The 24,991-nt window shown below is 43.0% G+C and overlaps 2 protein-coding genes across 6 annotated transcripts in view; one reads left to right on the forward strand and one right to left on the reverse strand.

The window, feature by feature from the left end:
- Nucleotides 1-10,757, reverse strand: part of LOC310686133 (uncharacterized protein) — a 36,035-nt gene extending 25,278 nt beyond the window's left edge. The window contains exons 1-6 of the mRNA XM_083459332.1: nucleotides 10,655-10,757; nucleotides 10,342-10,544; nucleotides 7,147-7,208; nucleotides 3,913-4,214; nucleotides 3,243-3,329; nucleotides 786-2,488 (exon numbers count right to left, since the gene is read on the reverse strand). Of these exons, the coding sequence (XP_083315458.1) occupies nucleotides 786-2,488; nucleotides 3,243-3,329; nucleotides 3,913-4,214; nucleotides 7,147-7,208; nucleotides 10,342-10,544; nucleotides 10,655-10,676 (2,379 nt within the window). The 5' untranslated portion in view covers nucleotides 10,677-10,757. The remainder of the gene's footprint in view (nucleotides 1-785; nucleotides 2,489-3,242; nucleotides 3,330-3,912; nucleotides 4,215-7,146; nucleotides 7,209-10,341; nucleotides 10,545-10,654) is intronic.
- A 22-nt stretch (nucleotides 10,758-10,779) lies between these two features.
- ARHGAP1 (Rho GTPase activating protein 1) overlaps nucleotides 10,780-24,991 on the forward strand; it is a 30,318-nt gene continuing 16,106 nt past the window's right edge. For 2 of the 5 annotated variants that reach the window (XM_083464799.1, XM_083464801.1), the window contains exons 1-3: nucleotides 17,109-17,172; nucleotides 18,251-18,407; nucleotides 19,182-19,274. In XM_083464799.1, the coding sequence (XP_083320925.1) occupies nucleotides 18,275-18,407; nucleotides 19,182-19,274 (226 nt within the window). In that variant the 5' untranslated portion in view covers nucleotides 17,109-17,172; nucleotides 18,251-18,274. Of the gene's footprint in view, nucleotides 10,983-11,066; nucleotides 11,243-17,108; nucleotides 17,173-18,250; nucleotides 18,408-19,181; nucleotides 19,275-24,991 lie in introns of those variants that run through there. The other 3 variants (XM_083464800.1, XM_083464798.1, XM_083464802.1) reach the window with 3 other exon arrangements.

The raw sequence follows: 24,991 nt of genomic DNA on the forward strand, positions 1-24,991 counted from the left end.
ACACCTATATGTTCTGTCTGAGTCACACGATTGACTGCATGTGCTACCACAATGTTTTTGAGAGCTGCTTACATCACCAACCTAATGTGGGAGTTGGATCTTCGCCAATGTTGTCGTTAGCTGTTATTAAAGCAGGCATCTGATGGCTTCATCCCCTACTCAGATGCAGCAAGTATCAAGTTAAAGCACATCTAAGCACAGTTTGGGCAAATGAGTCAGGAGCAGTAGCTTCCTGTTATTTATACCTTTGAAGCTAAAGAACTTTGAACCCTCACTGGTGTTGACATAATCCTTGCACACCTCAGAAAATTGTTGGAAGTTCCTGCTCTTTTACTTTAAAAAAGATATACTTCCATACTTTCTATTGCATTAATTTTTGGACCATTTGTGCATAACCATCTGGAAATCTGCAGACGCTTCACCACTCAGTCAGTTTTGCCACGTTTTCACTAAACATATGTAACACACAAGCAGAACCGGTGCAATTCCTGACACTGGTTCAATTTGAAACAAATTCTGTTAGTATAGAAGAGATCCATAGTGAAGACTTTCTTCTAGGCATAACCTCATCTATCAGGCAGACCCTTTTGCCCAGGCTTACGGGCTTTGGAAATGATGGTGGGAATCCAGCCACAGCCTTGGCCAAACTGAAGTCACCTATTCCCTTCTAAACATCCCAGTATATATTTCATAACCCGCATGCTGTTTTCTTGCAAACACAGAGAAAGAGCACACTCACACTTCCAAAGATGTTTTAATGCTATCTGCAAAAAGACTGACAGTCATGTCCCTACCTCCACCTCCACCACCTCCGCCACTGTGCTAAAACTGACACCCTCTTGAATAATGAACATGTCACTGGCGGAGCCCTGCTCCTGCACAATGATGCATTCTTTCTCCGTGTCCGAGACAGCAATCTCAATGACGTTCTTGTGCTTGGCAGAGCTCTGTGGTGCGGTAACATAGTGCCCATCATTGGTGATAAGGAGCTCTGTGTGGTTTCCAGGCCCTGCCGTGTCCACAGAGTGCACTACCAGCACAGGTGGCTGCTCTGAAGCTGGCAGCTCCTGGGGGGCTTTTGTGTCCCTTTTGGATGGATCCCCATCTAGGTTTCCTTTGTGCTCAAGCTGGTGACGTCGCAGGCTCTGGGGGAGGGCGTAGCCCATGCCACAAATTTGGCACTGGTGCGGCTTGTCAGCGTGGTGGGCTTTCTGGTGGCGTCGCAATTTTGTGGCCAGAGGATAGGATTTAGGGCACAGATGGCAGCGGAAAGGGCGCTCGCCTGTGTGCAAACGTTCGTGAGCCCGTAACGTGTGGGGATCACGCAGTGCTTTCCCACACACTGTGCACAGGTGAGCCTCACCTGTGTGGGAGATCAGGTGACGGCGCAGCTCAGGGCGCTGTGGGAAGGCATCTCCACAGAAGTGGCAGCGGTAAGGGCGCTCCCCTGTATGCAACCGAAGGTGCCCACGGAGATTGCCCTGCTGGCGGAAAGACTTGGGGCAGTAGGGGCAGGTATATGGGCGTTCCCCTGTGTGCAGCCGCATATGGTTGCGCAACGACCCAGGGTTGGCCAGCTGCCGCTCACATATCACACACTGGCAGGCGGCAGCAGCAGCAGATGGCCTTGGCTCCTTAACCTGGTGGGTTTTGCGATGGATCCGAAGAGAGGGCCGGCGGGCAAAGGATTTCCCACAGTCAGGGCATACAAAAGGGCGCTGGCCCGTGTGCAGCACCTGGTGTTCTTGAAGGTCCCGTTTGGTGCCGTAACTCTTGTGGCACTGTGGGCAGGGGAATGGCCGCACCCCTCGGTGGCCCAGTGTGTGCGCTTTAAAGCTTTCTTCCGAGCTATAGCTCTTGCCACACTCTGTGCACAGGAACGGTTTGTGATCAGTGTGCACAAAGTGGTGCTTCTTCAGGTGGCAAAGCTGCAGGAAGGCTTTCCCACACTCTTCGCACCGGTATCGTCGCTCGTGGTCTGCCTCCTTGAGCTGTGGAGCACCACCCATGTTGCTTGGAGACACTTCCTCCTGCTTGGGATTTTCACTCTGCTCCTCCGCCCTGTCCCTGGGTGTAGACATGGCACATCCACTGGGGGCTCCTTCTGCACAAGATTGGCCCCTCAACACCTCCACCTTCTCAGCCAAGTGAGCCCTGGGTTGAATTGCACTGGATGGGGGCGGCCGTGAACAAATGTCAGTTGGTTTTACCTTGGATAGTGTCTCATTCACTTGCTCTGTTTGTGGATGCAGCACACCATCCTCTTTACTTCCACCCTCCTCAGCCACAGAGCAGCTCACAACGGGCTGCTTCTCTCCATGCTGCTCCTTGAAGTCCCTGAGCTCAAGTTGCAGGAACCCATCTTCATTCCTTTTCTTGTGATCATTTTCCAGGCCAGGAGGTTGCTTGACTGGCAGCTTCTTATCCAGCAAAGGAAGACAATGGGCTCTGGCTTTCTGCTCCACAACCTTGGGGATATCAAGAGCACCTGCAATTTGAACCAGTAACCATTAGCTCCCTTAACAAAGAAAACAAAGTAATTATTGACACTTCAAGGTGAGACTTCTGTTTCTATGCACTGCTCTACTCCCCACCCACTGCCTCAATCATGCTGAACAGAGATCTTTTGCTGAGCACAGAGGCTCAAGAAGTCCCACTAGTTATCAAAGCAGTGCTTCTGAGAATTGAAACATAGCTGGGTTTAGCTAGGGAACTCTGCTTGAATTTAAATATCCTAAAAGTTTAGACTTTGGGGAGGAATATTTTAGTATATTCTGTAAGGCTCACTTTGGAAACACAGCTTCCTTAATCTTTTTGACGCAAATTGGATTTCTCTGAAGTGCTTTACTACATAACTTAGAATGAGGTTACAGAAATGTGTAGAAACAGCAAATTTCAACACTCTTATCATTTGTAATCTTTGCTGTTTTCTTTAGAAAGCAAGAATTGCAAACTAAAACAGCTTATCCACACAGTCACAATACCAGGGACTTGTGTTTCTCCCTTATTTACAACAAGCAGAGTTACCTTGAGCAGTTTAATTCACCTAAGAAAATTCTTAAGGAAAAGACATGGATATAGAATGTCACAGGAAAATGAAGTTCTGTGTGTGAGAAAACCAAGAGAGAGTAAGGAGCTTGACTGATTCCAGCATTATGGACAGGAGTTGCCCACATTATTAGTGGGTGCCCATTATTGTTAAAATGGTATAAAACTAACATAAGCTTCTAGCGCAGACATACCCTCAGATATTTGATCAAATGTACTCTGGCATGATAAACATTCTGATTCACCATGTGCACTTCTCAAAGAAATCGCCTCCTCCAGCACTGCAATAAAATAGCAAAGCACTGTTTGCAAGGGTGGGGCTGGCCAGTGCTGTTGAGCAAAATAAAGGTCACTGGCTAGAGGAGTGGACATTGGCCTGAGTTCCACTTCTGCCTGGCTGTAAGCTGATTGAATTGTCCTGGGCAAGAATATGCTTCCACACTTGGTTCCCAATCAGCACTGCTGAAATATTCCTTATTCACAGCAAGAGAGTGTATACATTCTGAACAAGTTGCCTCCCACAGTATCATTTGAAGGAAAACAGGAACCCCTAACTTTCAAGTTAAAATATTATTATCAGTCTGAGTTTGTTCACAGACAGATGACAATTTAGGTCTGTGAAAATCAAATAATGTACTATAAACTCTTTTTGTGAAAGGAAGGACAAAACACAGGGTGCTTCAACTACAGCTGCCTGCGTGTGCAGTTTGGCAGTGGAGTTCTTTACTTAAGGAACATGCTTTCTATTACCAAGTATGTTAGGTCAATTTTTTAAAGAATAAAAACCCTTCCTGTCTCTGATGCTGCTTAAATCACCTGTGACAACCCTTTCTGACTAAGTTGCTAGGAATTCAGGTACAGTACCTGCAAAGGAATCTATTGCATCGCCATCTAGGGAAGTATCTCCTTTCTGTGTCAAAGTCTCTGCTTCCACATTGGTGGTCTTAGCTAGCTGCTCCTCTACCGTTTTCCTCTCTGTGACAAAAACCCCATCCGATATATTTGCTGGTGCATTCTTTTCCAGGCAAGCAGGACTAGCCTCTGCTATCCAGTACAGCAGTTCACTGCCAGCAGCAATGGGACAGCATACTCGGATGTGGAGCTCCGCATTGATCCATACTAATGCCACATTTGCCTCATCTTTATCCTGGCTTTGCTTCACCAAGCTGTAAAACACATGCCAAGCATCAGTATCCAATATGGGCTTTATCCGAAGCACAGGGGCATGACAAGGCTCTAGACAGGCAGTGCAGGTGGGTGTTATGCGAGACTTAAGGGGGCCTCAGTCAGGTCTATCAACTACGATGTCTATAGATCCTGATGGTATTTTTGAGCAGACTCCTAGGAAAAGTCAATTCAGAATACTTTTTCTGAAGTTACCTTTTGTTGAGACAGATTTTTTTAGTCCATCTAACTCAGGATTGCTCACATACACTGACTGGTAGTAGTTCTCCAGAGTTTTAGGCAGGGATCCTCCTTGGAGGTGCGGTGATTGAACCTTTAAACTTTCCTGAAAGCAGTTTATGAAACCATACAGGTACCAAAACACCTAGTTCAAACAAAATGGATTCTTGATAGTGGCCATGCAAGAGTACTGATTAAGGGTACAAAAGACTTGTGGCTGCTTCAACGTTTGTTATATTTAAAGTCACATATAGGACGTTTCATCAGCACAAAATTGCTGGCTCATGACCGATTGGTTAAATTGCCCTCTCTGAAGGCTAAATGAATATATTTAGCTTTACCATCCTATTTTTTAGGGAGATGAATAATTATTTAAGAGATCTTTGTTAAACTGGATAGAAATTTATTGCTAGCTGCAAAATATTGAGTTGTATTCAATTAAGTCCAGGCAGAATAGAGCCAATGAAATTAATGAGCCCAAGTGAGTCAAGTCCATTAATGTAAACAGGTCTACTCAAAATAGGACTAGCACCGAATATCACTTACTGATTTCATTTATGTTTTTAAGGGTGGAATTCATCATAGAGATATTATAATCCTATCAGCAAAGGGATTTCAGTTGCTGGACGGAACAATCTCCCCTCTCCTTCCCCTGAACACTCTTCTGGGGATTCTGGCATGAGAATTTGGCATGAGAGAAGGGAGGAAGTTCCAGTGCACTGGCTCTTATTAGAACACCTGCTTAGTTGAATATGTCCCCATTTTTCTTCTCAATTTTTATGAATTTAAGTTTTTTTTCTATGTAAATGGAGTTCATTTTTTAAAAAGCTGTAATCCACTTAGTTTCCTTTCCAGAGGAAAACATGGAATGCATGTATCATAATTATTGATAAGCGGCAACTTAGATGGATTAACATAGAGGTTTTTTGACAATACAGCCTAAGAGACCAATAAGCCTGACATTTCAACTCGCCCAAGAATTCTCTAAGGAAAACTTGACCATCCTTCAGGGAGGGTTCATGTTTCTGATTCTGCTCCAAGAAAACACAAAGCATATACTTGTTTATTTTGCATAAATGTATTACATTTGTAATATTTCTTTGCCAATATTTTAAAGGAAGTTGAACAGGATGGGAAGAAAAGTGAGATCCTGGGTGTGGGCAGGGAGTACCAGTGAGGAAGAGAAAAAAGGAAACCACAAAAGGAACTGAAACTTACAGTGCAGTCTATGTATCAGGAGTAGCCAACATTGCACTTGGTAGGTGCTGCTGGACTCTAATGCCTACCATCCCTGATCTGGGGGGAGTTGCAGTCCAATTTTGGGAGGGATTATTCCTTTGCTTTTAGATCAGGGGTGGGGAACCTCCAGGCTGAAGACTAGATTTTGACTGCCAAGGGTTCCAGTTTGGCCCAGAAGGCAGTTCTCCCCAAATTACACCCACCTGCCCCATGACATCATATGTGGGGCAGGTAGAGACACAGACACCAATGCACATTGGGAGCCTTAAAGTGCATTCCTGACTGTGCATTGGTTAGGGAAAGCAGGCTTCAGCTCTACTGCCCAGATAGGTGAGAGCCAATGCTTCCCCTAGAGTTCCCTGCAAGGAACTTGTTCATGCAGCTGATGCCTGCAAAAAGTAGGATTCAGCTCTCCTGCCCATCAGCTGACTGGTGGAAGAATGGAAGCCTGCTTGTTGCAGGAATCAGCTGCCTGCTGCATTGCCGTGGGGGGCTTATAGAGCTGCTTGCAAGCCCCGCACAGCAATCCAATTTCTGCTTTCCTGCCTATCAGAACCACATTACAGCTTCTGTGACACAAGATAACCCAAGGAGAAAGGACAGTGACTCTGCTGAGTTTCTTCCTCATTCTGTTGGTTGACCTGCCTGCCTACCCCGTAGCTGATTTCCTTCAACATTAGGGAAAAGTTGCAAGATGAGAAGAGAGACAGCAGAGGAGCTGCTCAGCTCCTAGGGGTGACAGAGGAAAAGAGCAGAGCTAGTTGCTATTAAACAGGCCAGTTTCTACATCTGCAGCAAAAACATTTATTGATCACACATTTATCACCCATTCTTCAGTGGCTAACATACCAGAACCTATATATCCACAATATCACTAGTTACTTTTGGATTTACAGAGGCATACAGTCACCTGTATTCCAGGATCATATCTGATTTTGGCTCACTTGACTACAAGTTGGTCCCAGCCGTGGAGCAAAATTTATCATCTCATTGCTCTGTTATATGTCTGGACTGATTTATGAGATGTGGGAGAATAAAGTCCTTCACATCATCATATGCTGAAAATTCATCTGGCTGCTTGAAGAAACCATCAAGTGATCATTGCACTACAGTTTGTGATAACAAACATTGAGCTTGTGGTGCAGCCACAAGCTTTTCAACAGAAATGGTCCCATGCTGGTTGCCGGAAAAATGTTAAGTGCTGTTGGTGAGATAAATACTAAAGTCTGATTCTCACAACTTACATAATTTTCAGCCTGACTCAAGCAGGATTGATAGTAAAACATCTATGTGGTTTACACACAAGTTAAAAAACAGTTTGCGTGAATTGACCCTAACTTGTTCATTATGGTTTGAATGATCGTAGCCAACAAACCACTTCATTAGATGTATGAAGTTTGCTGAGAAAGTTGTAAAGCAGAACACAAGTTACCCACATAGTTTTGCTGTTCTCACCTTTTCCAGCTTGCTATCCTGTTGCAAGCAGAAGCCTCTTTCCAGCAAGCTGGTGGAAGTTCCTGAAACGTGAGAGTAAGGGGAGTCCCAGTTAGAGAGGTATTGTAATTCCCACAGGCAGATCTTAAGCCCAGAACTAATGGGCTAGCTGTCCTTTTCACCTGAGGGTCAATTCAACAATCAAGCTGGCATATTAAGAATGAGTGTGGTGGCCTATGCCCTCAGGGCCAACATACATATAATGTAGGCAATATGCTGTGAGGTCTTCCAATGTCTTTTTATTTACTTGAGAGCAGCTAGCTATGCACTCTCATCTGGATCACAGCCTTCACACTGTTTCCTCTGTTGAAATTAACATCCTAAGTTTAAATGCACAGCTCACATCCTCTAGCAGCTGTGCCTTCAGTACTGTGGGCCCAATTTTATGGAACTCCCTTCTGTTTGAGGTCAGACAATCTTCCTCCCTGTTGAACATTGGGTGCCTACTGAGGAGTTTTTATTCTGGCAGACATTTAAATGAAATTGACTGATTTATGGTTTCAACTGATTTTTATCTTTATTGTATTACACTATTGTACTTTATTTAAGAGACTACCGTAATTAAGCAATACATAAATTGTCAAAATAAAAATAAATGAATGAGCTGTTGTTTGCCCTCCAGGAGGTGGGGAGGAAGTCAGGTAATGTCATGGGCCCCTCGGTCCTATCAGGATTGGGCACCTGGAGGTGGAGGGTGTGGGTCGTCTCCATGCAACTTTACAGTGGTGCCTCGCAAGACGAAAATAATCTGTTCCGCAAGTCTCTTCATCTAGTGGTTTTTTCGTCTTGCGAAGCAACCCTATTAGCGGCTTAGCGCTATTAGCGGTTTAGCGGCTTAGCGGCTAAAAGTCTATTAGCGGCTTAGCGGCTTAGAAAAAGGGGGGGGAGCGAAAAAAAATCGGAACACGCGCAAGACGTTTTCGTCTTGCGAAGCAAGCCCATAGGGAAATTCGTCTTGCGAAGCAGCTCAAAAACGGAAAACCCTTTTGTCTAGCGGGTTTTCCGTCTTGCGAGGCATTCGTCTTGTGGGGCACCACTGTATATGTCAGAAAAGGGGAAACAAAGCTACATCCTCTTAGCTCTTGCCAACTCTCCTCTTGAGAGGTGCAGATAATCATTAGGGAGGGAGGACGACTCTGACTAGCCAGTGGGAGGAGCTGAGCAAGAGCAGCTCGAGGGACAGGGGCAGGACAGTCTTGTGGCCACTTTTGTAGGTGGGATCAGCTGCATCTGCCCCAGAGAAGCACACGTGTGCACGCGCAGCTGGCTAGTGAGGCAAGACAGTCTCGTGAGTGAACATACTCCACCTAGTCTTTTTAAAACTTGGTGGGAGGGGTGTGACAACCATTGGGACATTTTCTAGCATCATTCATAGAATCAAGAATTGTAGAGCTAGAAGGGAACTCGAGGGCCATCTGGTCCACCTCTCTGCAATGCAGGAATCTTTTGTCCAGTGTGGGGCTCGAACCCACAACCCTGAGATTAAGAGTCTCATGCTCTACCAACTCAGTTATTCAGTTCTAAATCACTTATCTTGCTCTTGTAACTTGAACTCTTTACGACTGAACCTGTGCTTGCTGCTAGCCTGAGTAAAGATCGCTTCCTTACTATGAAGTAAGCACTGTGTGATTTCAATCATGGAAATAAGGGGAAAGAGTTAATCATCTTCCCTAAGCACTGCTTCACCATCCCATTATCCTCCCTCTGCAGTATGTTTTTTAAGCTATTAAAAAAATAATCCCAAGATACAGTGATTGCTACTATATCACATACAGTTCAGCCATCAGATCTACAGTAACAATTATTGGTAACTACTGTAATTCAACACATGTTCAACTGAGTTGTCAGAAATGGGATGAGCTTAGATTATTATTTGTAATACTACTACTACTTGTAAAGTCACTTTGGGGAAATATAGCCAGGTGGTGAACTGTTTGCCTATAGAGCTTCAGCAGCTACAAACTATCCCCCCATTTTCATTCAGTTGTAGTAAATACTTGCCTCGCTAGATGGCCTGATACTACAGATGACCAACTCTCCCTACACAGTTGCGGTCACTCTGCAGTGACCTTTTAAGCAGCTGGGGGTAGTGCGCAGTAGTGGCTAGACTATGTAGGAGACCAAATGTTAAAACTGCTCAGATAATAGAGGAGTAAGTGGCCTTGAGCAACAATAACTTTCAGTGCCCCTTCACAGAATTGTTGAGTGGATAAAAATGTGTCTGACTGTAAGTTGTCTTGAGTACTTACTAGTAAAGTGGAATATAAACTAAGCAGACATCATGCCACATTCAGTCAGTTTCAACCCATGCAAGGAGCAGGGATATGCCAAGTGAGGGCTGAGTTGTGTGCATGATGGAGCAGATACATGAATGCTTCATGAAGAAGGGAGAGAGAAACTTCACCTTTGAAGCACATTCTCAATGGGACAACTAAGTAACATGAAGTGACTACAGTTCAGACTTCTATAGACAGAAAGAGGAAACTGTGGCACCAGAGCTAGATGTGTGTGCAGTTACCTTATAACATGAAAAACCTTGCTAGTTTGGACAAAAGGTCCCTCTAGCTCAGCATTCTAACAAGTCTGATATGAGGGCAATAGCCCACTCTGTGATGGTATTCAGTGGCATTCGGAAGCCGAAACACTGTGGCTAATAACCATTGGTATTTATTCCCCATGAACTTTTTAAATCATCTTTTAATGTCATCTAAGCTAGTGGTCACCATATAGTGTGACAATGAATTCTGCATATTAATTATGTAAGTACAGTACTTCCTTTTCTATCCCGTTTTGTTAGCTTACTGGGAAGCTCTAGCATCATGAGAGAGGGGGAAATGCCTTCTATCCCCTTTCTCCCACCCATGCGCAGGTGTCAAGGATACCAGAAACCAATAAAAACTATTTTTTTGGCCACCCAAAAGTGACTAGATAACACTAAGACCAGGACAGCTGCACTTTGAAGAGAGAAATTGGGCAAGCAAGCTGCTTTCTTAACTGGTGGATAGAACAAGCTGCGCCTGCCAGAATCCCTTCTCCCGGCAACCGAGAAGGGTCGGGCGTCTAGATGTGGTTGGCCGGGCAGGGGGTCGCGAGAGGGCGCCCCCACCGGCCTGAGGGCTCTGACTGGAGGCCCAAACTTGCCCGCCCATCGCTCACCGCCGGGCAGGCGCCCGCCTCCTGCTCCTCTTCCTCCGGACCAAGCAGGAGCAGCAGCGCCCCCGGCTGCAAGGGGCTCCCCACACACCACACACCAAGGCCCCTCTCGGCGGACAGGGAAGGGCCCAGGGCTAAGCCCCGCGGAAGGCTCCACACTGGGCAGCAGGACCAGCCGCCGCCGCCGCGCGCGTCCGGGGGCCGACCTGAAAGGGAAGCAGAGACACGAAAGGGACGGTGAGAGCAGTCAAGGACGCGGGGCGGCAAGCGCTCTCCGCTCCCTCCCGTCTCCCGAAAGACACCCGCTCGCCCTCACTCTGGCCGGGGCTCTGCTCCATAACGGCTCCTGGGCGGAACGTTCCGCGCAGCGCGCCGTGTTTGCGCCCGGACGGCTTTTCCCTTTCTCTCGCCGGCCTTTCCCCGAGGAGGCGGGAGCGTGTTGCCACGGAGACTCGTCCTTTTTCCGGTTCGGAGGCGGATGTTTGTGAAAGGGGGGTTTGACAGGCGGGAGTGGCGGCTGCTGGCGAGCGGAGGAGCGCTCAGGGAGCGCGCAGCGCAGGAACTCCGTACTGGGCGCGCGTCGTCGGCGTCGGGGCTGCATCTCTTCCCTTCCCCCCACCGTGCACACCTTCATGAGATAAACAGTGAGTGGAGGCCCAGGCGCCGCTTCGAGGGCGGGGCTCCTTCTGGGTTTATTCTCTTGCTTATTGGGGGTGGGGGGAAGCGGGGGGCTGGGGACGAAGTTGAGGGAGGGCGCATGCGTCGACTCCAGCCTCAGCGTGACTTTCGGTGGGAAGGAGGGAGGTCTCTTGTCAAGCAGGGGCCGCTGCCAGGCTTCTGGGCTGGGCTTCTGTCTCGACCCTCCCACCATCTCCGTGGGTGTCGTCGTTCTCAGGGCTGCCAGGTTCAGATCTATGTCAGATTTTGGAAGACGCCCCCCCCCGTTCCCTCAGCAACCCAAGGGGCCCCCATGCCTTTGTTGTTAAGGAGCCCCCCTCCCCCGCCCTCGGTCCTTTCCTGGAGATCTTTTTTGGTGCTGGAGGTGGAGGTACCTACACTGGGGAGGCTTTTAGGAGTGTGCGCGTGCGTACAGGTGCTTAAAGGCGGCGGGGGTGGGGAGAGATAGGAAACGTTCGTTTACGTTAAAGTGAACTGATTTTAGGATCCAAACCCTTGCCACCTGTGCACACTGTTTTTTTGGGGGGGATACTTGCAATTTGGGAAATACTTGCAACTGAGTTAAGCAGGGGTAGTAAGGTCAAGGGGTTGTGGGTTGCTTAAAAGTAAACATATAAAGACTTTCCCGCTGCAAAAATAGTGACAGAACTCCCCATTTCTATTGAATGGGGCTTGTCAGAGTAGTGTTGGATGACTGCGTGTTGGCCTCCTGTCCCTTACGCAGAAGGGTGCTGGAGTGAATTGTGATGTCTCCACTGCCATCTGTATGAAGGTGTTGGGTTCCACTAGGGATCCCATTTGTCCCATGGAGTTAAGCATATGTTGATGGTACTCCGTTTCTCTGTTACACCTGAATCAAGTGTGACTGTGCAAGCCCTGGACGAGTATGTGGTATGCACAGGAAGTGGGGATGAATCCTGTTAAGACCAAGGCCCTGTAAGTGACTAGCTCTGTGCATGGATTTTTTCTGGACCAGGGTTCTACTCCCTCTGCTGGAACTGGAATGTCATATGGGGGTGCTCCTTGATCATTCTTTGTTTCTGGGGAAACAAATGACCTCAGTGGCTAAGGGTTACTTTTGCCACCTTGTACTCTTGCACTAGCTGTGACCATTCTTGGACCAGTGCAGCCAAGCTACAGTGACCCATGCATTGGTAAGCTCAAGACTGCATTATGGCAGTTTGGTCCATGTGGGACTGGCCTTAAGGCTGGTTTGGAAGCTGCAGCATATAACATCTGTGTTGAGGGACTTGTGCTGCTGAGCGAAGTTGAAGGTTTATTATACCTACATATTCCTAAACTTAAGGGGAAGAAGTTTGAGAGACTGCCTTCTCACATATAGATGTGTCTGTTTGCTAAGGTCTTCAGAGAAGGCCCTATCACTTATGCTGTGGCCCACAGAGACTTACCTCATGTTAAGCTGGAAGAGGGCTTTCCCCTTTTTGGCCTCCAGCCTGTGAGATGTACCTACTGTGGTGAGCTTTCATCTGCTGTTAAAAACACAGCTACCTTATTTGAGGCTTCCCTGGCCTCTGATACAATGACGTGTTTGTGTTATGTTTCTTTTATTGGACTGTTTCTGTTGTATATAGAATTGCTTTGTTACACTGAATTATTTTGTTGCACTCCATCTTGATATTTTAAAGAGGTGGTATGTAACTATTTTAATTTAAACTTTCAAAGTTTCTGGAGCCCTTTTGGGGTTTTAATCTGGTAATTCTAAATGTATGCTTTGCTAGTTTCAATAAATCATCTCACAGAAACTGCTTTCTCCTGCTTTTATCAGGATTCTTACATCATGCTTCTGTGGTAAATGTAACCCCACAAATACTTGAGTCTACTTTGTGGCCCATCACAAGATTGTCACTAGGGCTTTGTGGTTTACGTATTTGAGCTGGAAAGAAAGGGGGAGTTGTATAGTTCTGTAAAGGAGAAAGAGTGGGAAGTGTGGGGTGTGGTAGGGGCTCAGTAAAACTAGAGAGGTGTGATAGCACTTGTTTAAGGAGAAATCATTATTTATTGTGTTTTGGTTCATGCATGTCCATAAACAGAGCATTGAACTAGGATGAAGCCACATATAGGATTATTATGTCTGACTTGTGAAGAGCATTCTGAAGAAGGAAATATGACAGGAATGCCCACTTTCATGACAAATTTTTGCTTTGAGATAATGAGTGAAAGAAATTAGAGGGATTATATAGCCTGCTTGGAAGTCTTTGATGTTCAGCTGTTCCTGCTGAACAAAAGCAGTCAAATTTAAAGTTCTTTGGTTTAAATGAAATGTTTGAGATTATTCTATGCATCTATGTTTTCATGTCCTTTGAGCTTGCAGTAAAAACCTTAAAGCAAATAGACAGAATTATCCTGGAAGCAGGGTAAGTATGTGCGTTAAACATGTGGCACAATTCTTCCCCATCCCCCACCCCATGATTGAATTTGTGTAACATTTCCAGAGTCTCAGTGTAAGCTCAGCAGCTGGAAAAGGTTGGCTGAGGCACGGCTGAGTAGTCAGGTTTATGATCTGACCGGAAAGGTGTGGTGTCTTTTTAGTTCTGTCACCTAACTCAGTTCTGGGACTTCAGCAGATTGCATTGTTCAGTGAGTGTATCCTGTTTGATTTAAGCTGGTAGCTTCTGAGGGGAGAGAGGATCTGAGGGAGGGACTACCTTGGCTTAACTCTTCTGCTCCCTCCCCTTGAGGCTGACAACAGTGTTGGCTAGGTAAACGTAATGGCTGCCTTTCTTTACCGTACTAAAATATGGATAAAATTAAGTGGATTTCACAATCAATGCAGCACTGGAGGCCCAAACAGCTGTAGTGGACACTTCTATATTGAGTCAGCAGGGTTGTTGATAATATGAAAGAAATAGGGTGTGATGTTCCCATGACCTAAAAGCAGGAATCTTAACTCACCAGCTGTTAAAACTATGATTAGTTGAAAACCTCTCTTGCAGTTAATGTCTTCAGAGAGATCCCTTTTCCAGTTATCATTTAAGGAAATTTGGTTTATGGAAGTATGGAACAAGTTGTTATAACACTGCATCTATGGAATAGTTTCCCTGTGGAGATTTGCTGTACAGCAACACATAAATGAGGGTCAGAGTAGGTTTAAATGGTGGTGTGACTGATGCTTTTAGAATGTTGCGAGGAGTGAAGCAAGGTTGCATTATGGCTCCCACTCCTTTTAGCATTTATATGAATGATTTGGTGCCGTATTGAGCCAATGCAAATGCCCCTCTCCAGTAAGGAACAATCTCAATCTTGATGTATGCAGATGATTTAGTGCTCCTCTCTCATTGCCGATTGGGTCTCAAAAAGCTCCTGGAGGTGTTCAGCTCATAGAATAAATTGGGAAGCCTATCCATAAAACACTCTAAGACCAAGATTATGCTTTTGGCAAACACAGTCCTAGGCAGTGCTATTCAGAAAAAGAGGTGCCAGAATTCACTATGAACACCTCCGTTGAACACACTTGCTCATTTAGATACCATACCTGGGCCTACTCTTTAGTGAAACCCTCTTTTGGAAGTGCCATATGGAGGCAGTGGAAGCCAAAGCACAAAAAACCATAGCGGCATTGATGAAGTTCTGTTACAATAAGGGAGGGAAACTGATTGAACCTGCCGTAAAAATATTTGGTAACAAACCACTTATTCAAATCCTCTTTGTAGCATTGAAATATGTGGCTTTGATTCAACTCCATTACAGTTTTGGAAATTGCACAGAATGTTCTCCCCCCCCCCCAAGCTATACTCTCTACAAACAGGAATATCAGCAGCTCGTCCTCATAAAGAACCAGTTAAGGCAAGAGTGGGTAGTTAAAGTATATTTTTAAAAATACTACTATGCCTGTTGAGAGGTCTCCTGTACTGTGCTGTATGGAATTGGGTGAAAACCAACTCTGGAAAGCAGCTTGTCAAGAAGTTTTAGATCATTATTGTTTTCTAGAACTGAGCTCTGCTTTGACCTTGAATAAGTGTCAACTAAGGGATTGGCTCTGCTGGATAGAATCCAGAAAGGACCTGCAGCTAATTAGAAATACCACATTCTCTCCCCGCACCCCCCGGTATCCACTCTTGATAACTATTGTGAAGCATAGATTGGAAAAAGCCTACTGCTAAATAATACAACAAATGAATGACCATGGAATATGAAGCTTAGGGTGCTTCAAATGTAACACCAACCATAATTTGGTGTTATGAGAACGCAGTATCATTTTCAGGCAAATGGAAATAATGGTTTTCCAGTTTGGATGAGAAAGCAAGCCAGCTAAGTTTCAGTCCTGATTTTCAGTAATCAGTTACTGATTTTCAGGAATCAGTAATGTACAAGGGGAGGAGAATGTGCAAGTCAAAGACTCCTCAGGCATTCTTACATTCCTGAATGTAAACCCATGGTTGAATAACCCATTAAAGTTGTTCAGATCTCAGTGATGTTTGTCACATGGGGCAAAAATGAAGTAGAAACACCACAAAGTCTATATGGCAAGGCTGTGGAATTTTCAACACAATATTCAGCAGTCAGATTCAACCATAATCTAAAGTCCTTTAACATCTCATGCCTCAGGAATGGTGAGCCTGTGACCTTTCAGACGTTGTTGGACTCTAACCTTCATCTTATCCAGCCAGCATTGTCAATGATCAGGGATGATAGGAACTGTAATCCTACAACTGAAGGGTCACAGGTTCACCATTCCTAGAGCATGGGATGTTAAAGGAGTCTAGATTATGGTTGAGTCTGAACGCTGAATATTGTGAGTAGGTGGAGTCTTGCGCAACTCTTTTATTTTGCTGACTTTTGTGTAAAAGCATTTAGATCTGGATCAGATTTTTAAATGAATAGGCATATTTAGCTACAACACAACCTGACACTAGGGAAAATGAGATTTCAAAAAATATTTTCACTGTGTCTGCCTCCAAATTGAGAACAGACCTAGCTGAAAGGTCCAGAGTAAGAGGAGTTATTTCATAATATGATAGGAAGAATTAAGATATACTTAACTCTCTGCTAGAAGTAGGATCAGTCTCCACTGAACACTCAAGTTTTTTAGGTGGTATGAAATTTGACTATAGTGTTTGGTCTGTGGTGGTCATTTCAGTAAGCTTCTCAGTCTAGTGATACCAACCTTTTTTTGGACCTGTGGGTACACATAAATTGGATAAACTGTTGAGAGTGTCACACACCTCATCCAAATGCACACCGCATGTTCTGTTAGCTACAATCAGAGTCCTTTTTTAAAGCTTAACTTAGCAGGGTAAGGTGCTCCAGGGAAGGCTTCTGTAGGTGTATGTGCACACCCAGGAACCACATTGGTGATCCCAGTTCTAAGTCATCAAGTGAGGAAAATGTATATGTAAATTCGTCCATAAAGCTGTATAAACAAATACCACATGAGTTTTGTCCACCAGAATCCCAAATACCCAGTACTCCAAATTCTTTCCCATCCACTAGTTTGGCAATGTCTACATTCAACAACCAGTTTTCCATGTTCAGCAAGAGTCTTCTTTCTGTACATGGGATGTAAAAATAATAAATTCTCCTGCTAAAAAGAATATCAGTAGCATATCTGCCTCATAGAGCCCATAACTTATTCTTAAGTGCTTTGCTAGTGCAGATCTGGCAAAAATGTAGCCCCCCAACACTGCAGTGATCCAGTTGCGCACCACAAGTTGAGAATATTCAGAATCCCTTGGTAGAAGAAAGCTTGGGGCTGTCTGCATCCTGCTGCCAGGGTAGGTTTTTTTTGGACAATTTCAGATAACTGTGAGAGTAAGTTGCTGGAGCTAGAGTTGTTTCCAAACGAATGAGTCACGGCAAATGCTGGTTAGAGTTTCCATAGAAACTGAGTACATTGCTAAGGGCAGATGGTTGACTGCAATGTAAGCATGGTTACAGCATTAGCTAATAGCTCAGAGGAGCAAAGTGTCTTGCTCTTTACCCCCACTGAGGTCAAGCATCTCCTCCAGCCTGGAGAGACTATCAAAGAATAGCTGTGGCTGACTTTGCTGATCTGCTGTGCCCTGAATACTTCCTGATCTGCCTTGAAGATCATCTGCCCATATATGTCGTTGTTTTGTCTGGTTACAGGAATGCGATTTGACTTGCTGCGCAATAAGCTTACAGCCATCTGGAAAATAAGGACAATGAAATAATTGTGTAAGCATTGAAGGAGAAGGGAAGAGGTTTTGTGCAAATCGCAGCTCCCTTCAACACTCAGAATTTGGACAAACACTGGTGAATTTTTTGGGAAATGTCCAGAGATTCCCTTAACGAAGCATGAGTGACATTCATTTGACCTTCTCTGACCATATATTTATTGAAATGCTAATATTGATCTCTGATCTTAGCTGTAGCATTAGCTTTGGTCACAGTAACTTAACTTCTGTTTGAGGGCTGATGTTTTAGACTGGTTGTTTTCGGAGGCACTTTCTGTTTCTTCTTGTTTCATGATAGAACTGTGTTCATGTCCTACCTCTTGAGAACAATGATTAACCTTTCTAGTGATCTCATATATGCGGTTATTTATTGACCAGTGGTGTGCCTCCTTTGGTGGTGACTCTAATCAGGAGTCCATTAATGTTTTAGTGAACATCTAAAATTCCAAAACTGTTGTCTTTCTCAAGCTAAGAATGACATTTCTTCGTGGAGAAGGTCCAAAAGTACTAGGAACTGAATTCTTCTCAAACTCCATAACTCTTTGGCTGCTTTTTCAACATGTGCCACTCAAGGACAACCTGTCTATTGTTGAATCTGCCCCCTCACAGTTCTGCTTGTAGCACTGTGAAGAATCCTCATGTGTGTCTCTGTTGTTGGTTTGATAGGCCAGTGGGGGAAGGAGTATTTGGGCACCCTTCCAGTGCAACACCTTGCTGTGCAAGCTGTTTGGCTATATGCCAACTCTGCCAATGGAGCGCAGGAAATGGGAGCCTTTAGAATCAATGCGTCAGGCAGGGGGTTGGTGTAATCTGTTGCATTTCCCTGCCGTTTTGGCTTGTATGCTACAAACAGAAAGCAACCAGGCCGTATTTGCACAGGAGGGGGAAATGGATGGAGTACAGCCAGTGGTGTTCCCCTAGCCAGCCCCCTCTCACCTTTGATATGAGGAAAGGTTCTTCTGGACAAGACATCTGTGGCAATATATAAAGGAGCAGCTTTGGGAGATGATATTGAAGATTGCTATGTATTTGCTTGCTTGATCTGTGAATCCCTGTGCTCTTCCTTCTGGGGTTTTTAGGAGAGCAGTTAAAGCTTGGAAAACATGGAGCAATACCCAGATCTACAGGAAGACCTGAGTTTGGAGGATACCAATGAATCCCTTAATCAGCTCAAATTGGCCTCTCTAGATGATAAGAACTGGCCACCAGATGAAGTGCCTGTTTTTCCCAAGTCAGGTGAGTACTTTTACTAGCAGTGAAGTGACTAGAAAGGAATCTATATGCTGCAGCACTAATCTTAAAATATACCTTTAATAGCTTTTTATTTATTAGATTTATTTATATCCAGACTTTCAGGATAAGCAGCATCCAAATGATATCAAAATAATTAATAACATAATAAATAAGTGGAAAAATAACAAGATTCAGGGTTCAGCAGGTTCTTTTTGTGTTATATTCTTGCATGATAGTTGTATACAGTATAGCCCTGTGGGGGCAAGGGTAGTCTAGTGGAGCACTCTCTGAGGTCTTTGCCTGTCTGCATCTCTTTCCTCTTTAAGATGCTGCAGAAGTACTAGTTAGCCCCTGTATCTAAACTGGGATGTAGATCTTATCTAAATGGGGTGGTGAGAGCATGGAATGCTACAGACCTTATATGCCAGAGAAGTATCTGTCTCTCTGTGCAGTGTAAATAGTTTATTCTAGTGGATGAATGTGGAATTCTGTAGTGGAGAATTTTAGATCATTGATTACTTTCCACTTATAGTGTGTTTATACATTTGAGGCAAATATTGACAAATGAGCTAGCCCAATTGGTCTGAATGCATGCAATGTTTTGTATTGAACATAAAATGAACAATTGCACAAAACTAATGCTATTCATCACAGTTCCTTCTGGTTCCGTGATATACCTGATCCCTTCTCTGTGTTTTTTTATCTTCGTATAGCTGTGCTGGTTTTTATGTTCTCTGCATTTTCCTCTCACCCCATCCCCTTTATTTTAAAATGTAGATGACTTCAAGGGCTCCCCTGACCCTGTCACTCACTTACGATGGGATGACCCATACTACGACATTGCTAGACACCAGATTGTGGAAGTGGCAGGTAATGGGTTCTTTTCATTTCTTTGTCTTCTACTTCAGAAAGCATTTTGATACGGCATAATGACTTGGGATATAGGGTCTATTTTATTGTTTTGCTGTTTTGTTTTATTTATTTTCATGTTTTTATCCTGTATTTTATTCTGTGAACTGCCCTGAGATCTTATGATGAAGGGCAGTATATAAATCTAATAAAAAAGTAAAAAATAAAATAAAATAAAATAAACCAGCCCAGCAGTGGCCCAACAATAGGTTGGATCCCAAGTTGTCTTTTAGTGAATGATAGGATTCCTTCTGTTTATAGAAGGAGCCAAGATCCAGCAGAGGCTCCTGCTGGAGGAAGCAAGCAGGGAGGAAGCTGTTTTTGCCTGTTCCCCTTGCAGGTCATGGCACAACTGTCCATGCTGTCCTGGAAGATTCTTTGACTCGTAGGTGCAGTTCTGCCCATGGGTAGTCTGGATCCAGCCAAATAGCTTGATTCACATAGTGGTCATTGTCGTTGTGAAAATAGCAATTGTACAGAGGAAGAGAACTTTGAGAACCATGGGCCCATTAGAGTTATTTGATAGACACTTGAAGCAGCAATCTGACCCCAGACTTACAAACTACGTTATGAACTCCTCAGTCAGATGTTGCATTGGTTGATAGTACCATGAGTTACTGAGGTTTGGTTGGCTGGGGTCTGGAGAAGGGCCTTTTCTATTGTAGCATCTGCTCAATGGGATGCATTCCAGGGTGGATGGGTTCCAAAAGTGGGGTGTTTCCACCAATTGTTGAAGACCTGTCTCTTTCCCCTGGCATTTCCTGACAATCACCAGTTTGTTGCTCCAGTTACTGTGGTTATTGCAATAATGTTTTTACTTTTACTTTAATTGTTTGTTTTACTTGATTTTAATGGGTTTTGTGTATTGTGAACTGCATCAATATTTTTGCTAATGAAAAGTATCACATAAGCTTTGAGAATACATGCTGATAAATAGTGACTATAGCATACTGGACTTAGAAGAGTTCAAATCCATGGTCTGCCATGAAGTCTACTAGATGACCTTGGGTCATTCATTGGCTTGTATCCGACTGAGTCATACTCAGAATAATTTAATTTAATTCCATTGATTGCAGTGTGTCCACTGTCAGTATGACATAATCAGATAGAACCCATTATCCCTCATCCTGGCCTACCACATAGAGTTGTTATGAGAATAAATAGCAGGAAGGGAGGACCACGAACACGTACTGTACCTCACCTTGAGTTCTTTGGAGAGAAGAAGGTGGGTGAAAAATAGTACGTGCAAACCTGAAAACTCATTCTCCCGAAGAAAAACTGTTTTAACTTGTTTGCAGGCTAGAAGAGACTCTGCATGTGTGCCTCTAATTTTCCTGAGCCATGGCAAATCCCTCAACTGTCTAAACAAATCAGTCAACTTTAGGTGACTGCCAAGTCACACTTGAGTCCAGGGCATCAGTGGGCAACCTGTGAACTTCCCTATGTTGCTGGACTCCAGCCCCAACCAGAATTGCCAATGGTAATGGAATATGAGAAATGTAGTCCAGTATCACCTGGAATGCCACAGGTTCTCCACTTCTCCTGTGGAGCATCCTGGAGTGTGGAATTGTGCCACAGCTGCAAGGAAAGAGTTAAATCTTAATTATTTTTTAAAAAAACTTATTGATAAATGCAATACTTACAAACACAAAACAGAACACTAAACAAACTTATTATACATAGATACACACACCTCTCAATTTAGATCACAAAAAAAGAAAACAAACAAACAAAACATACAAACATAAATCTTGACTTCCCTCCACCTATGTGTGGCTTCCTTTATTTCTTTTCTTCTTTTCGCTGTGCTATCACTATTATTTTTGACTATCTCATCTTATACCCATTTCTTCTTAATTTTTTACTCTATAAGTTTCATTCATTGCATATTGATATATTAATACCAGAACAATGTTTTTTGATGTATTCCTTCACACAAGTCCACTCCTCTATCAGTTTTTGGTCTGTTTGGCCTCTTACCACTGCTGTAAGTCTTGCTGAATCTATATATTCACAAAATCTTATTTGCCATTCTCTTATTGAGGGAGTTTTTTCTCCCTTCCAATTTTTTGCTATAATCATTCTGGCCGCAGCGGTTGCATATAAGAAAACTTTTTGCCTAGTGGCAGGAATGTCAGTCGATATAATTCCCAAGAGGAACGCCTCGGGGGTTTTTTACATGATATTTTAAGCATTTTTTAAAGTTCCTCTTGAATGTCACTCCAAATTTTTTAATATACACACACTCCCACCACATATGATACATGGTTCCTATCTCTGTTTTATATCTCCAGCACAAATTAGATTCTGATTTATAAATTTTCGCCAATTTGACCGCGGTTAAATACCATTGATATATCATTTTCATTATGTTTTCTCTGATTGTGACACAGGCTGTGAATTTGATATCATATTTCCATAATTTCTCCCATTGATCTAAACAAATCATGTGGCCTATATCTTTGGCCCACTTAATCATAACTTCCTTCACCTCTTCATCTTTTAATTCCTATTCTAATAATAGATTATACATTTTAGATAATATCTTTTTAGGATTTTTTAATAACTCTGTTTGTAGTTTTGATTCTTCTTTGCCAAATCTGAAAATCTTATCCTGCCTGAATAGGTGATCAGTTTGATAATATTGTAGCCATGTATTACAATATTGGCCAAGTTCTTCATAAGATCTTAACCTTAATTGGCCTTGATCTTCTTTTACTAATTGCTGATATGTGACCCATTTGCCTTCCGTATTTTTCTTTTTTCTTTTTTCCTTACATTTCACTGACATTCCTGGGTTGTCCTGTATGGCTGCTTCACTTACATTGTCTGCAGTTCAGTTACTGATTTTAGCAAACTTGGTTTCCTGCAAAGAGGAAATTTGCTGTGTAAATGATTGCTGGCAGATTGCTGGCAGTGCTGTTCAGAAACTGGAGGCAGGAATAAATGCTGGGAGTTTATTTATCACCAGCTTTTGCTATTGACCATTATGCCAGGTATTGCAGCAGTACATCCTCTTGGCTATACAGACCATTATTCCTTATGCACATTGATAGCTACTGCCAACCAATGCAATATAAAAGTGAAGACTGGTTAATTTATAGCAAGCAATTGATCGTTAGAAAAGGGAAGAAATTGAAATGGCAAATTATCTGGAAGAAGTAGGAGCTGTGCTTAGCTTTTACTTACGCTTTTACTTACATTTTACTAACATCTGCGTGGAGTTCATCTCCTCCCTTCTTGGTAGCAATGTTTGTTTTGGGCTCTAAAATTACTGAATTCTCTGGAGTTTCTCTCCTCCAGACATTCTGGCTGCTCAGGATAGTTCAAGGAATGGTTATTTCCTCTGAGACAAAACACATCTTAACAGTTTTTGAATTTAGTTTTGATTTTCAGTGTGTGACCTGAGAAATCCTCAGGATGGGATAGTTCTCTAATCCCATTGCAGATACATTGAGGATATCTTTCTATTCCCTGGGATGGTGAATTGACATTAAACAATTTAATCAAACAAAGATCCACAGTGTTAAGTGACTAGATGAGTTCAAACAAGATATTTTCTGATACGCATTGTATTCAAATGTATAAGAATACCTCTATTGCTGACATTCCAGGATTTCAGCCAATTGAATGAGCTTCACTAACATCATGCCCAAGTCTGGCAGTATTGCACATTCAGATACTTTGATAAATAAAGAATTCCCTAACAACTGACATATCCTTTTCCATTATTGATAACATTAGTTATTTCTTTGTTTGTATAGATGTATTTTGAAGTGCTTTCCCCTGTAGGACTATGTATTACTGAAGATTCATTTCACTTAATATTTTTTTAACTGGCAACCACATGCCTTAGATTCCTCTAACATCTATCACCCAGAGCGCTAGCACTGTGTTGGCTTCTGACGTATTGAATGATGGAAAAAATCTCTTCACTGTGGGCTCCCTTAGCTCTCAACATGTTTCTGTGAATTTTCAGTGCCAATAAGGCTTGTGGGTGGAGTTGCAGTGTGAGCAAAGAGCAAGCTGTAATTTAACTAATAGCTATGTTTCTTTAAAATGTGTATTGCATAGATGCATTTCTAGCACCACTAGTATACTCAATATTTAGAGAATCATCTCAGAAAGTAAAAGCTTTGAATACACATAAATGTGTAGGCTCTTTATTACTATACTTACAATAGAGGGTTGTGTGGGATTGTATATCCTGCCATAGCCTCCATTTACTGAAATTCCCTGTTCAGAGTTCTTGTCCTAATTAAGAAAGGTTAATTTGTCCACCTTTTGCCAAAAAAAAAAGCACAACTAAACAAAATGACTGCAAAGAAATAGTTTGACTAGATGCTGTATCTGTTAGCAGCTATCAATGTCTTGAAGGCATTTCAAGGCTGATTTTGTTTCTTCTATCTCCATGTGACAACCTGAACCACTGCTGCTACTGATTGATAGCTTGCACAATGGAAGCAGGAGGCTCTTTTTAATCCTCTAACCTGTGCCCTTTCAGATGTTGTTGGACTCCCACCCCAGCCAACAATGCCTGTGGTCACAAATGATGGGAGCTGTAGTTGTAGCTAAATATTAGGCTGGTCTAGGTAGATATGCAACTTCCTTGTTGAACTAGGGATGGTTGTCTGAGGCAGAGACGCAACCTCAACTTTGTTTTTTTAAAAAAATAATATTTATTGAAACACAAAAAATTTTTAAATTACACAGAAAAAAGACAATGTTACAAAAAAGAGAAAAAAAAGACAGAAACACAAAAAGAAAAAGAGAAAATAAAACCATCACTTTCAAATTCTCCAATTTCCGTTACCTTCTTTCCATGACCTCCTCCTCCTCCCATCTCTTGTATCTTAATTAATAATTGTCACAGCAAATCCTTTCCATAATTCATAATATTTTATCATTACGTTACCTTACTCTATTATCATCTTGTCTTATAAAATCGACCTTAGAGCTTAAAACTTAAATTTTTTTTTGCCAACTTCTCATAACCATTACCTTTTTGCCAGATTCTTTAGATATTTTTACAAGAGCCAAGTAATTTCATCTCAACATTTTCCCAAAATTCATAAAATATTTCTAGTTGTAATATAAAAAAGATACAATAAAATAAAAGCAATCCAATCTTCTTCCAGCGTCCCCTCCCCCCGGTCCCGGGATTGTCAGTCTTTTTTTGTCCCATTAGTCTGGCACATTAACCTGGTGCTCTTACATCCGAGGCCTTTAAATCTCTTCCATGTCCCTTTTGCAGTTCTTCTTCATATTTTCCTTTCACTCGCGGGAACTCCAGCTTAATAGTGTTTTTGACCCTTTTCAGCAACCTCAACTTTGGGGAAATGTGGTCATTTCTGATACCAGGCAGTGTTGTAACTTTGGTTTCAAAGACAATGGAAATGCCATGTCCTTATCCCAAGTGATCATCCAGATTACATGCCATAGGCTATTCTGAATTTAACCTTTGAGACGCCAATCTTTTATTACTGTGGGCTTGGGGCCCTTGATATGCCTTGACAATTTTGGGGTTCTCTGGAGTCTAGAAGTATGAAAGTTGCTGGAATAGCTTGTGATGGGGAGCATTGATTAGTAAATCTTTTGGTTTCCTTTCTTTGTTTGATTCTGCTTTAGGCTGAATTATTAGAAATGATTGTTAATACTTTTGAATTCAGTTACTTCAG

The sequence above is a fragment of the Podarcis liolepis genome (genome assembly GCF_965112155.1).
Source record: "Podarcis liolepis genome assembly, chromosome: 1".
Lineage (NCBI taxonomy): Eukaryota > Metazoa > Chordata > Lepidosauria > Squamata > Lacertidae > Podarcis > Podarcis liolepis.